Here is a 14721-nt window from a genome sequence, read left to right on the forward strand (position 1 = left end):
CAGCCCTTGCATTGGAAGCTTGGAGTCTTAACCACTGGACCACCAGGGAAGTCCAAAAATTATTTTTTGATAATTATTTAACTACCAACTCGTATAAAATTAGAGTTAATATACCCCACTTTATATTGCATTGAATGGGATTTACAATGCAGGGATATTTTCAATTATCATTGGGGTTGTAGATAAAATGTCAACATTGTTATTAAACAGATATACACCTGCTCAAACTACAGTTATTGCAGTTTTGAAGGTTTTATGAAGAAATATAGTTTCTAAAACTAGCAATTAAAACGAACAATTTTCTTTATGTAATGGTACAGTTTATTTCATTTTTAATAAGAGGACAAAAATGTTTAAAATTTGCAGTTTAAAACATGCACATTCACAAAAGGCCAGTGACATATAACACTGCATAGAACTGAATATTACTCGACTTTAATAACTATTTATAAAACACAGTGCATTGAATATCGAGATAAACACACCTGAGAAAACTACTATAAACACAGGTTCGGTACTCTCCACTCATGCAGCTTCACAATTTCTATAGCAGTTTCAGCAGGAATGGTTTTTCATGGAGCTGAAAATTCTATTTTATTTTGAATGCAAACTGCAATTTTCCATAGTAGCTGCCTTCCAAGGCTGCCTTTTTTTATTTTAACCTAATAAACTTGAAAATGTGAAAAACGAAGCTTGAAGTAGTAAAACAAACAACAAATAGTATTTACTGCATTTATGGCTTCTAGTCTAGAACTATGAAACAAAAACACGTACTTTTAAATATTCTGCTCACATCTTTGCAAGAGCAGATTTACCTATAGAAAGTTGCTGTTAATTCAAAGTAAGCAAGTATGAAATCTAGCTTTTTTCCCCCCTACTTAAGGGAGATTTATTTGCTGAGAAATTTTGTGAGCTTTATTAAGCAAAGTTCTTAGAGGCAAGCTAAACAAAAGTTTCAATTAAATTAGTTCAAATTTGTTTGTAAAATAATTTACTTATTAAAAAAAAAGTTGTGTGGAGGACCAGTTAATTTGTCCATTGAATATTAAGTCTCAGGTAGGCCATGAGAGAATTTTATAAGGCAGAAATAAACATCAAGATTTACAGCAATAGCCATGCGTTGGCCTAGACCACTTTAAATATTAATTCATGCAAACCATAAACCTATCAAAAACACAGCTGCTCTCATACAGAAAATAAATCAAGACGAAAAATGGAAAACATTTATTTCCTTTCCTTCAAAATTCAACTTACATTCCATTTTAATAGCTGTTGAAGGTTAATTAAAATGCAGCAAAGTATAACAGTTTCACAAGTGACTTCACTTATTTTAATGTGAGAAAAATCAGACTATGGTCTCTTTAAGAGGCATTATAGTAATGTTCATCATTAAAAAGCATTTATTAGGCACCAGACTGCATGGTGTTTACATTAAGTAATTTACAAAAGAATTCCATGGGCCTGGTTCATATGATGTGAACAGGGTGGCAATTTGCTCAATAAATTTTGTACATGATTATAGATTTATCAGATGATATAAGTCTTAGAACCAGGACATATCAAGGGGCAAACTGCACAGAAATAAACACTAATGATTATTTAGCTTTGTAATAACGATGATTTTGTTATACATAAAAATTTGTGAATATGCAATCTAGTACATTCAGATTAGTATTCATTTCCTGAAAGAACATTTTAAGTGACAGATAAGTGATGTACAGCATACACAATGCAGAACAAATTATCACATGATTTTCACACTGGATATTTAGGATGCAGGACTGCAAAATTAAAATATAAAATGTAATGACCAGAATAAATGTAGATTTCTTGAATTCATTTTTTCCCCCCTGGAAATAAAGAGGAATTGCTGATTCCATTCAGTGACCACACAATTCACGTAAATGGCTAATACTGAATATAATACACATTCACCTGACTTGATTAGAAGAAGTTTTCCATTAACTTCACCACGTTGCCCAAGCAGGCTCATGTCAGCCAGAGTGTTGTGTGGGAGGGTGGATGGCGCTTATTCCATTTAAAATTTACTACATTCCTGAGAAACACCATTTTTCCTGCTCATACTTTCTACCATATAGCATCTTTCTGGGTGTGAAATACCAATATATTTTTATATGTATATATAAAACATTTAGAAAGTTCATGCTCAATATCACTGTGTACTAGTCAATGCTAAAGAAGCAACTTCCAACTTTTCAATGCAAAATAAATGAGGATTTTCTGCTGTGAGTAGTATTTTCTGAACTGTAAACATTGTAAAGCAATGGTGTTAGCATTTGCAAGAGTCCCTATAAGGGACTTTTTAATTGAAGAATGTCCCTTATTTAAGAAAATACACATTAAAAGTCACTTCAACTATTTATTTTAATCCTGGTAAAACTGTGTTACCCACCCCCACCCCCACCCCACTTAGGAAGGTTAAAAAAAGGAGGGTTTTCTCTAACACTACAAAGTCACTGCAGTTGCAATGTTGTCTTTTAAGTTTTACCAAGGTGGTCACTCCCTGCTGCCTACCCCTCAACTCCCTACCGAGAAGCTAAGAGATTTACTTAATGTTGATAACTCAAAAACAGGTCCATGGGACAAAAGGGCATAAATCAGTCATGTTTCAGATCATGCTCTTTCACATTATTAACCATGAGTCCTCCACTCATGTTGAAGAGCTCCACAGAAACAAATCATCTTTCAAGGTAAAAATAAAGCTTCCAGTTTTCTTAAGTCAGAAAATTCAGTTCTATTACACTCATCACATTTTTACATTAAAATTACGGAGAAGGATGTCACCTGTGAGGTGAGGGGAAATGGAAGCAGCCCTTCTCTGGAACTGCTATTAAGTGTTTCTCCCGAGGGATGTACTTCATTCTTTTTTTTTTTTTTTTTAAAAAACCCTTTATTCCTTTTACTTGATTCTTGTTTTCCATTTTTTTGTGGTTTGACTTCACCTGTCATCACGGAGGCCCAGATGCTCTGAATAGCCATTCAGTAACAAACACTGTGACATCTGAATTTTGAAGATGATCTTAGACTCTTAGACCTGTGGTCTTGCATATTTGAATTCATGCTTTTCATAATCTGAACTCCGAATGGAAAGGGTGTGGAGAGTGAAGTATGTCACCTTCTTAACCCTTTTAAATTCAAGTTATGTATGTCATAACCTCTCACATTTGTAGAAAATGTGGGAGGCATACATGTAACTAAAGAGCTAAAAATTCAGAGAAGGAAATAATATATAGACTAAAATTTTAAATCTAGATTGAGAAAAAGGGTGAAAAAGATGTGAAATTATCAAACTCAAGGAATGATTTGAAAATCACCTCTCTTCTTAATTGTAGTTGACTTATTTTTTTAAAGAGGAAGTTCTATCTGTTTTGCTGGTAAGTCCACTTAAAGGCAAACAGGCTTTTGAATACAAGGCAAAAAGTTTGCTTCAATCTCTGAAATGTATCTGAAAGCTAGAATTCTTTTTATTTCTACATGAAAGCATTATGTTAAAAATAGTGTAGAAAACTGGTTGTGGTTTTTAAACAGCCCCTTCTCCATTAATTGTTGGCATAGCAAAATAGGCATTTTCAGGAGATATCTTGGAAATGCCGCAACAGTTAAATGGAATCTATATTTTAAAGCATGTTAACAAAATCTACTCATGATGAACAGATCTCTTTGTAAAGTTATAGGCTTGAATAAAATAGGTGTTTTTAAAACGGGGGGAAAGTACTACTTATTTGTTCCAGTAAGCAGCATGTGACTAATTTTGGGAGCTGCTTGACAAGTGAACTGTTCAGCTATTCTTGGTTATAAGTTCAGGGCAGTCATCTTAACCTGGGGCGTGCCATCCAGGACCACAGGCATCTGGAATGGGCACTACTAGGGAAAACCAAGACACAGGACAAAAAGCTGAGCCTACAGGCGTTACAAAAGCCCAGGCATTTATCTGCCATGGTTTTTCAAACACTTCCACAGAAGTATTGGAAATCTCACATAAACACTTAAGTACATTTTTCTTAAAAATAAAAAAAGAAAACTCAAAGACAAAATGACATCATTTAATCTACAGCAGAAGCCAGGTTCTAAGAAAAATCTCAATGATGATGAAACCTCATTAGAAAGGACGGAGACACAATAAGTACAGTTTTAAAAATCAGTATTGTAACGACAGTCACATAACCACTTGTGCACTTCCACTTGAACAAACAGACAAGACAAACGAGAAAGAAGCATTTGTAAGGCCAAAGGTGCAACATCACAGATATTAGTAGCAAATGCCTTGAAATACTCATTTTTACAAATCACTCTTAGATTTGAAAAGTCAGGCATGCAGATCTTACAGCAGAACTGGAGGTAAACTTTCTTGTAAATTTCTGGGCAAATGACTACTGAAGGAGAAATAGTAATACATTTATTGAACTTCTTTGGCAGACATTTATCAAGACAATTTTTGACACAAACACTTATCATTAATGTCTTGTTTAGAAATTTTGCTCAGTAAGTTGCTTCCTTAAGAAGGCTGTTTCCCGCCCCCTCCCAGCATGTTCTGAAATCTAAATTTGGATATCAAGAGTCTCTCTAACTTACTACCATTTTACAGATTTTTAATGGTGAATAGCCTTGTGGTGTATCCAAGACACTGATAGTTACAGCTCCAGAGTAACAGCAAAAGAATACTGACCTTTTCTCAGTTGAAAAAAACACTCTGGCAAGATACAAGGTCATTTTCAATGTCTGTTTACAAAGACTTAGCAAATACTTTAGAAAATCTGAAAGAGATGGTGTTACAGTATAGTTGCACAGTGCTTACGTCTATAATATACATGAATCTGAATGTCAGTCAATGAGATGAGCTCAGATCCATTTCCCCTCCTTGGACCAGACTGGAATTGGTCAGCAGATTCTGGTGAAGACCTGGGACTCTCCTTAGAGACGTAGCCAAGCTGGCCTTGCAGCCCCTCGACCTATCACCACTCATCAGGTCTCTGCTTTGTGGTATCATATGCTCTAATCACTTCAGACTGTGAGACGATTCCATTTTCATCTTGAGAGAAAGCATACCCATCTGTAAATTAAAACAGAAACGGTGAGCTTGAAGTCACAGGAAGTCTCTGTTATTCTGAGTTTTGAGTGTTCATTTTCTAACTTGGGGAGCTAATGCATCCTTCCCTGCCTTTGAAAGCATAAAGACACTAATTTTTAATGTCTGGAAACGATAGATTCAACTGCAAAATGAAGAGTGAGACGATGGTGGCTTAGATCCTTGGCGTTCTGCTCGCTGGATGAACAGATGCTGTAGCCCCCCTCCATTCTCCCTTCAGCACATCATGTCCAACTCCTCCAATGTCTGCTTCCTGCTAGCAGAGGGGTGGGAAGGGGTGCAGTCAAGTGGGAGTGTGTATTCCAGATAGATCAGGCGGATGAGAGTGAAGGAAGAATAAGAGCAAGGAGATAAACACACACAACTTCCCTCAGAAGACATGGTTCTGGACTCTCAGCGTCTACAAATAAACTCACTCATGCCCTAGCCTGGTCACAGGGGGCCTGGGGATAAGAGATGACCCCCGAGGGGATCTCATCTTTAGAGAAGGCCTCTTGAAGCATAAAGAGCAAAAGCATTAAACATGAGTATATATACATGAAAATAAATTACATGTGGAGACAACATGAAACAAAAGACATATTACCAACACAAATGCCTTTACTACAGGGCTTTATATATCATATTCTTTTTGAGATCCTTCAAATTTTAAGAGGGCATGATATCTAATAATTTCTTACAACTCTAAATATGCATAAATATTTTTGAAGGGGAAAATATATGTTTCATTGTGTGCTGTTTCACACACATGTCATTGTGTATGAAAGCTGAAAAGGCTCTTGCAAAGTTATTCAAGTAGAAAAGATAACAATACCGAGTAAGCTTTTAAGAGTTAAGATTTATTTTACTGGTTCTTTTTTAAGATTTAAGGAGGTAAGGGGCATGCAGAAATATTTTTTGTGCAGTGAAAGCAGCAAGATTTTCAAATGCTCTATCTTTTCTGCTGAAAGTGAGATGGCTGTGGTCAAAAGACTCTGTAAACATTTGTTATTAATATTTATACACTATGTTGCAAGTGTGCATGATTTGTTTGAGGTGTTAATTGTAAATAGTTAAATATCCTTCAAGTCAAAATACTGCTCTTACAAAAGCTATGAGGTAATGGCGGAGAATGTGTTTAAAAATCAGAACTCAAATACTTACGGAGCAGGTTTTGTTGCAGTGATTCTGACCGGTACAAGTTCACGTGGTTCTTCTTAAAGACGTTCTTGAGCAGTTGCGCCCTCTCTGTGAGGCTGCAGAGCAGGTGCAAACGTGTGAAATGAATTATCAACTCGGCAGAGACCCCGGCGTGCCCACAGGACCACCAGAGAGAGTCAGACTTAAACAAAAGACTGTTTGAGAAATCTGTAGTCTACTGATTCTTTTTCACCCTCTTTTCTCAGACAGCAAATGAGGGTTCAAGTATTTAGACAGATACTTTAGAGGCCATTTCCCCCTACAGCTCAGAAGAGTTTTGTCCCCAATAGTGCAGGCAAAAGATGTCCGCAACCCCAGTTTTTAAGTCAAACAGAGATACAGAACCTGCACGATACAATTAACAAAAAACACAAAATCCACCAGTAGTGATGGTACCTTCTAAAATCTTAGCTGACTTACTACATATAGCAAGTATGGCATTTGAGAATTAAAAAAAAAGAACCATTACTATACCTTTTTCCTACTTTGCATATATTCTGGTATAAATTAATTTTTTTATACAGAAAAATAAAAAAAAATATGTAAAGAAGAAATCTCATAGACTTTTTAATTAGAAAAAATTCCATTACCACTCTAATATGGTATGAAATGTGTTCCTTAATCTCATTTTAAAATAAAAAAAGTATTTTCAGAAAATAATTTACTAGGTAAAGTGACAAGGAAGAACACCTATTTTCAATAAACATTTAGAATAATCTTTTCTGCAGAAATGAATCCATGTAATTATATAACTTCTAAAAGCAGAGTGCAGGAAATACTGCGTCTGTTTTTCTCTCCTGCTCATAGAATACTGTTTCACACAGTGGGAAGTCAAATATCTGTCAAATAAATAAATTTGAATAGTAATTCTGAAATGCACTTTTAAACACCATCAATCCTCCCAGTCATGCCATTTCTCCACTGGTTGATTTATAAAACTTTGCTTTGATATTAAGCCACATAACAAGCATGAAGAGCTAATAAGTAATCCACATGTGTTGCACCAAATGTTTATGCAATTTTGTTTTAATCACTGGAACTGACTCAGTGGACAAATTTCCATCTTTTAGCTTCCCCATTTTAAAGCTTTGGTTAAACTGCTGTAAGTTATGTTAGTTCTGTATATTGCCAATTTTTTTAAGACCTTGAAATGGAACAATATTTATCATACACAAAAAAAGAGGATCATCTGCAAAATGAACTCATTGTAATTACAGAAACATTTAGGCTTTTGCTGAAGTAAAATATTTGGAAATGTTGACATTTGTAGTAATCTTCCACAGATATTTTTTAAAAGTCTAGGGGTGTTAACTGGTACTTATTAGACATACTTTATTGTCACTGGGAATTAAGGCAAGAAAGCTAATTAATCTTAAAACTCTAGCAGTTTTGCAAAAACTTATAAAACTTGTTTTTGCCAGTGAAATAAACAGATATGGGGAATAAGAAAGAGCCATTTTTACAGACTTTTCTTACTCTACTCTTAAAATGATCTACCATTACAGACCTGGGGACTCAGAGGGACACTAAAACATCTAACTGCTTTGAGGAAGTCAGCAGCTTTAGCAGCAGGTGGTCTGACTTTGTTAGCAGAGCACTGTGGATGGGGTGCTGGGAAGTCTCTGGTGTTTAAAACCGAAATGAATGACTACAGAAGACTAGAGGACAGCAGTGTATCATGATGGAGCTTCTTCTTCCCAAAATACGTTTTCCAGGTTTTAGGCTGGCCTTCTTAAATGCATGATCCTTCAATATAGAAGTGCCCCTTTCATATTATGGCAACCAAAATATATGAGACAATGTAATTTTGTTTTGTAATGGCCATTTAAGGCTATATTTTCACTCAGCTGTCATGTCGCATTAACGTCTAGGGTTTATTTGAAGAAAGAAGTTTCTTTCTGGGGAAAGAAGCACACTACTGTGGAAAGAGCCTGGTCTCTGCAGTCTTTGATTTAATTCTGTTATTTATTAGCTGGACTGCCTTAGGCAGCCGTTCTCAGACATCTCATGGCGTTTAGGAGGACAGTTCCTAACCTCGGGCTGATGGAAGATTCAGGAAGACGGTACTTAGGAACTACTCAGCCACTTAGAAACACTAGTTCTTCCCATCCTTACTATTCCCTCGATCCCAAGAAAACAACAACAAACCAACTACAACAGAGATCATCACAAGGCAAAGATACTTTGTGAGGATCATTTCTGATGCCTGGGTTCATATTCAACATTGACTCAACAAGAGAAGTCTATTGCTAAACATGAGTTTTAATTTCTAATGTCCCCCACTCCACTTCTTTAGGAAAGCTACTAGGCTTTGTCTTTTGCCTTAGCTACATCGAACCTCTTGTTTCTCATTAAGATAAACAACACAGAGAAAAGCTAGGAGACACCACCATCACTGTCTCCATGACCAAATTATCTGACATCTATATTTCCCTACTTTAAAAAGCTCAGGCTTTGGGCCAAACAGTGGTGATGAACAAGTTAATGAGGACTGACCTGAAGATCCTGGGCTAAAATACTATTTAGTAGAGGCTGATGATGTTATACTGGCTAATATCTATAGATAGGTGTAAAAAATTATGACTCTCATTATTCATACTTGGCCTTACTATAAGATGCATTGCTTCACACCCACAGGAAAGATATCCAGTAATAACTGCCTGTCTCCAATGAGCCCAGTGTCCGCAATCCATTACTTTAACACTTTGGGGTTCTCAATTCATATTTTTGTTTTGTTTTAGGAAAGTAATATGTTACACACGATTTATATATGTAATACTCCCAAGTGAGACCTTAGAGACCCGTATCCCCCAAATTAATATTTCTGCTATAAAACACAGACATATTTACACTGCAGAAAAATAAACACTATCAATGTCCTTATATTTCGAGAAGAAATTGTTTTGAAAATCCAGCAAATTTCGCTATAAGCTTGTAGAAAAAACTGAACTTCAAAGCTTGTTGGATTTTGGAAATGTAGATGCTTCTGCTCCTTAGTGTTGGAGCATGTCCATAGAAAGTAACAGCAAAGGACAGTTTCATAGCTTACGAGTTAGTTTCTTTACCCAAAATAACCAGCCATGGCTACACAGTGATCTGGAGGAGGAAATGGCAGCTCACTCCAGTATTTTCGCCTGGGAAATCCAGGATCGTCTTGACTCAGAGATTGAACCCGGGTCTCCTGCACTGCAGGCAGATTTTTTTTTTTTTTTTACCATCTGAGCCACCAGGGAAGTCAGGATAATAATATGATAAATGGCATACTTATTTCTATTAAAAAAAGACTAATTCTTTTAACCAAGATGTTTTAATTTTTGAAAATGAGTAGAGATGAGAAATGAATTATTGTAAATGCTAATCTGGATACAGTGCTTACACATTAGTTTCTCTGACACAGAGAAGCTGCGTGTTTACACCTAGCTTGACTTCATAGTAGTGCTTAGTGAAGATTAAACAATTGGGGTGATCAACTTATAAGGTCATTCCTAAGAACTGCATCCTTCTGTGACAAAAAGTAAACAATCATTACACTGGAGCTTGCTAGCTGGGCAAGTGCAACCTAGACAGTTCTATGCCCTTGTGTATCACATTTCCCGTTAACTACCCACAGGTTGGCCCACTACTCAACCAGCCTTTCACCTACCCTTCCATTAATGAATTTATTCTTTGGTTCCTTCTCCTGACCATTCATTCACCCATTCAGTAAATATTAACTGAGTGTTACTACGTTCCTGGCTCTGTGGTTGGTGCTGGGTTGCCATTAAGACTGAGACAGAGGCCTCTCCTTCAAGGAGCTCAGTCTAGTAGGGGACACAAGCAAACACAGGTTGGAGACATACACTCTGGTATACTGTGGTAGATGCAGAAGCAGAAGAATAAACCAAATGCAGAGACAGCAGAGTGGGAATTGGTTTTATCTGTGGAATGCTGAGGTAATTGCGTTTGGACTGGGTTTTGAAAGCCAGGAACTGGATTACAAGTCTGTAAGAGGGTCTCAGCTTCTAGACAAGGAATCAGCACAGGCTGAGGCCAGGAAGCATAAAATAATGTGCGTGTTTCAGCCCTCAAGGAAGCCTGGTGTCACTCGAATACACAGAAATCATCATTTTTCCCTCTTTGAAAAGTGCAGATGAAATCAGCTCATGTTTGAAAATTTGACATGGACTTCGCTGGTGGCTCAGACGGTAAAGCATCTGTCTACAATGCGGGAGACCCGGGTTCAATCCCTGGGTTGGGAAGATTCCCTGGAGAAGGAAATGGAAATCCACTCCAGTATTATTGCCTGGAAAATCCCATGGACAGAGGAGCCTGGTGGGCTACAGTCCATGGGGTCACAAAGAGTCGGACACGACTGAGCGACTTCACTCACTCACTCATTCTCCAACGTTCCTAAAACAATTCTGTCAATAAAATCAATCTGACAATTGCTAATCTGCCTTAGAACGCAGTTTGATGTGAAGGCTTTGCTGATCAGTTGCTACTTTTCCTCTCTCATAGATCTTCCTCTCTAGCTGCCACTCAGCAGGGAGACACCATGGCCAGGCTGACCATCACCATCATTTTGCTCACCAATCAGCAGCAATAGCAACATGGGGTCCATACCAAACTAGGAGTTTTTGACTGGGCTATTCAGCTAACAACTAACTTAGTCCTGAGTCCCCGAAATAAGCTGAACCACTATTTTAGGCAAATGAGCTGAGCAGCAGCAGGAAATTTATCAGATGCATTTTCTATGGAGAAGTTGGTGGTCATTTACACAGAATTCACTTCTTTCTTTTTAGGCTCTCTGATTTATTTATTTAATGTAAGGGATTACACATATCACAGACTCATTGACTCTTTAGGACCCAGAGACCAGAGGTCATCACATCGAACCCTCAGTCTGACTTATGAATTGTTGAAGTCACTGAAATACTATAAATGATGAAAAAGAGTATCACGTGAAGGGGCTTGATGTAAGTTTTATTAACATACAAATAGGAGAAATTTACTAAGTAACAGTACTATCAGTGGACTTTCCCTAATAATTGTGAATATTTTTATTCATGATTCTGTGAACTATTAATAGAACTCTTTTTTTAAAAAAAATAAACATTTTATACTGGAGTACAGCTGATTAACAATGCTTTGATAGTTTCAGATGCACAGCAAAGGGACTTTGTCATACATATACACGCACCCATTCTTTCCTAAGAGCGAGAACTCTTACCATATCCTTTTTATAGCTAGAGGGAAAGCGAGAGGACAGTGGAGTTGGTGTAGAGTTGGAGGTTAAGGGAAGAGATGAGGGGAAAGCGCAGGGAAGAGGAGCTACTCCTGTCATCTGAAGGTAGGTGTCACCAACTCATCATGTGCACAGGGACGCTGACATGGAAAGGTCAGAACTGTCGTGTTACAGGCAGGCTATGTCTGTGCCACGCCACTACATTCCTGAAAAGCAGCCAAAGGAGGCAGAATAGCGCATGCTTAGGGTTTCTAGACTCAACTGACACGGGCTCAAGGCCCAGCACAGTCACTTCTGACCTGGAGAACTTGGGTCTCTCTAAGCCCCGGTTTCCTCATCTGGAAAAAATGGGGATGATGGATTTGTCCATGAATGTCATGGCGATTCAATGAGACAGTAGCTATGAAGTGAGGAGTGCAGTGCCTAGCCTGCGGTGCCCACCCCACAGATGCCAGTGCTGTTAATTTTAGGAGAGAGGCGCAGACTGGTGTATGACGTGCCCCTCTGGCCTAATGAGAGCAAGAGCGGGCTGGAAGCCAAGGTCTCAGCCCGAGTTCCCAGTCTGACACTTACTCCATTGTGTCAAACTGAGTAATGACAGTGAATCATGATGAAGGTGACACAGACCAGGGCAAAATGTTTCCTAGGGTCGAGACAAAACGCCAGCTCACTTTAGTGTGATGAGAGAGAGGGAGAATAAATTCCTGGTATTTTCATCAGAATTGTGGATTATTATAGAGTGCTTTCGAATAATTTTAGTTTCTTTTTTGTAATGCTTTATGAAGTTTAGTAAATTCGATTAGCTTTCTAACCTTGCTTTTTTTTTTTTTGGTTTGGGGGTGGGTGGGTGGTGGTGATGAAGAGGACTTGGAAGACATAACTCACTTCATATATGACCCCCAGCTCAGTTTCCAATAAAGTACTGAACCATGAAGGTAACTGAGAGATCTGACTCTGTGTCAACCTCTGACTTTGATTGTATTCTATTGCATTATGAATACTGCATTTTCTTTTTCAGTTTAATAATAAACACTATCTGTAGCCACCATTTATTTCATGCTCATTAAGCCCCAAGCCACCTGCTTCACTGACACTATTTTCAATTCTCACGACTGGCTGTGAGGGAGGTACGACCACTCCCATTGTGTAGATGAGGAAATTGAGGCTCAGTGGCACCAAGCAACCTGGCTGAGGTCGCAGGCAGCTCAGTGAAGAGAGATTTGATTTGAATCTGCATCTCTCTGATTCCAAAATCTCTCAGCGACACTGCCAGCTCCACGTTAACAGATAAATACAAATTTAACTGCTTATTTCCAACCGCTAGCAAAAGAAAAATGTAAAGCTCGCTGAGAAAAGAACACAGTGTGTATTTTACCTTTTTCCAAGCACAACTGCTCCTGGGTCTTGAGATTTTGCCTCCAGCTCCTGAACTTCATCTACTAATGTTTTAAAAGCAGTCCTCTTGATACTGCAAAAACATAAAAGGGAAAGAAAAGAAAAAGGATAGGAGTACTTGTGTGAAGATTTAAAACATTATAAAACAAGTTTTTGTCATGCTGCTTCTAAGTACAATAGTAATCAGAGTATAAGGAATTTTTTTCATAGAATCTAAAAAATTATAGTAATTTTGGGCATTAATATAATTATAGAAACAATAGTCATAAATGGTTTAGGTTGATAGTAATAAATAGTTATTGAACAAGCATCACATTAACTAACTTTAACGATATCTTTTCTGTGGGAAGAGAGAACATTTTAAAACTTACAATCCTTGAGAAGGATTAATAAAATTGTGGATTCTTCTAGTCTCTATTTTATATATGTTTAGAATCAGGCAAGCAAAAATTTCCTTTCACAATTATTGTTCACTAAAAATTTATGTGTATGTGTGTGTGTGTGCGTGTGTTTGGAGATAACAGAATTTTTTCTTCTACCTTGAAGGGGTTTTTCAGGCTGATTAATAAAAATGTTAATTGAAACTACTTGCTTTACTTCTGCTGGCTCTTTTAAACTAATATAGTTTTCTAGTTCCTCAATCAATCCTTTCTCCTGTATTTACATAGAATTAATTAATATTTCTAATTCCTATCTTGTAAGCTCTATATTAGAGTTGATGTTACAACTAGAGAAATCCGAGGATTAATATGCCATCTATGTTGTTATGTACATAACTGAGTATTATACTTACACTTTATACACCACATCAAGGAGCAAGGAGGCCACAGGGATAAATAACAGGCCCATCCAAAAGACTCCAGAACTGAACAACATGGCTGCCTAAGTATCAGAAACAGTATAACTTTAAAAATCATAAAAATACGTCAGCAAATAAAAATTCAGTTGTTATATGATTTCAAGTAAAATAATTTTAAGAATCTCATTCTGAAAGAGGGCATAAAATAACTCTGAATTCAAACTTGTGAAATATTTGGAATTAAAAGCCTAATTTATGAAAACATGCCTTTCTATTTTTCCCTCAGTAGCTAATACAGAAAAGTTTTATCATGTACCAAATCTTTTCATATTTTTATATGAATTTTTTATTATTGTGACCAAAACACAGAGTAATAAACTTTGACCTTCTTTTATAACTTAGAATATAAAAAATTATCTTTTTGAGCAAACTTCAAACATATGCTGGATTAAATTCTCTTACAATACAATACATAAAATCAATCCTAATTAGAAACTAAATTTACTATTTCTGGAAAATAAAAATTTATTTTTTCTAAAATATTACACGATACTAAAACATCATCCAGATATATCATGAATACAGTATAAACAAGTTAGGGTATCTATGAAAAATAACAATTTGATATTATGTAGGAGAAGGCAATGGCACCCCACTCCAGTACTCTTGCCTGGAAAATCCCATGGATGGAGGAGCCTGGTAGGCTGTAGTCCATGGGGTGGCTAAGAGTCGGACACGACAGAGTGACTTCCCTTTCACTTTTCACTCTCATGCATTGGAGAAGGAAATGGCAGCCCACTCCAGTGTTCTTGCCTGGAGAATCCCAGGGACGGGGGAGCCTGGTGGGCTTCCGTCTATGGGGTCGCACAGAGTCGGACACGACTGAAGCGACTTAGCAGCAGTAGCAGCAGCAGGAATAATACTAATTTTTGTTCAAAGATTTACATAACTTGTTTCAGTGTATTCTGAAAAATTATTTTAACACACTTTCATTTGTATTAAATCCCAAATTGCTAT

At 37.0% G+C, this 14721-nt stretch overlaps 1 protein-coding gene across 9 annotated transcripts in view; it reads right to left on the minus strand.

The window, feature by feature from the left end:
• Positions 1 to 1209: 1209 nt before the first annotated feature.
• Positions 1210 to 14721, minus strand: part of ATP8A1 (ATPase phospholipid transporting 8A1) — a 238136-nt gene continuing 224624 nt past the window's right edge. For 8 of the 9 annotated variants that reach the window (XM_024993042.2, XM_024993040.2, XM_024993038.2 and 5 more), the window contains 4 exons: positions 13699 to 13787; positions 12886 to 12978; positions 6251 to 6342; positions 1210 to 5071 (listed from right to left, as the gene is read on the minus strand). In XM_024993042.2, coding sequence (XP_024848810.1) covers positions 4974 to 5071; positions 6251 to 6342; positions 12886 to 12978; positions 13699 to 13787 — 372 coding nt within the window. In that variant the 3' untranslated portion in view covers positions 1210 to 4973. 9 annotated transcript variants of the gene reach the window in all.

The sequence above is a fragment of the Bos taurus genome, chromosome 6 (assembly GCF_002263795.3).
Source record: "Bos taurus isolate L1 Dominette 01449 registration number 42190680 breed Hereford chromosome 6, ARS-UCD2.0, whole genome shotgun sequence".
In the NCBI taxonomy this organism is placed as follows: domain Eukaryota; kingdom Metazoa; phylum Chordata; class Mammalia; order Artiodactyla; family Bovidae; genus Bos; species Bos taurus.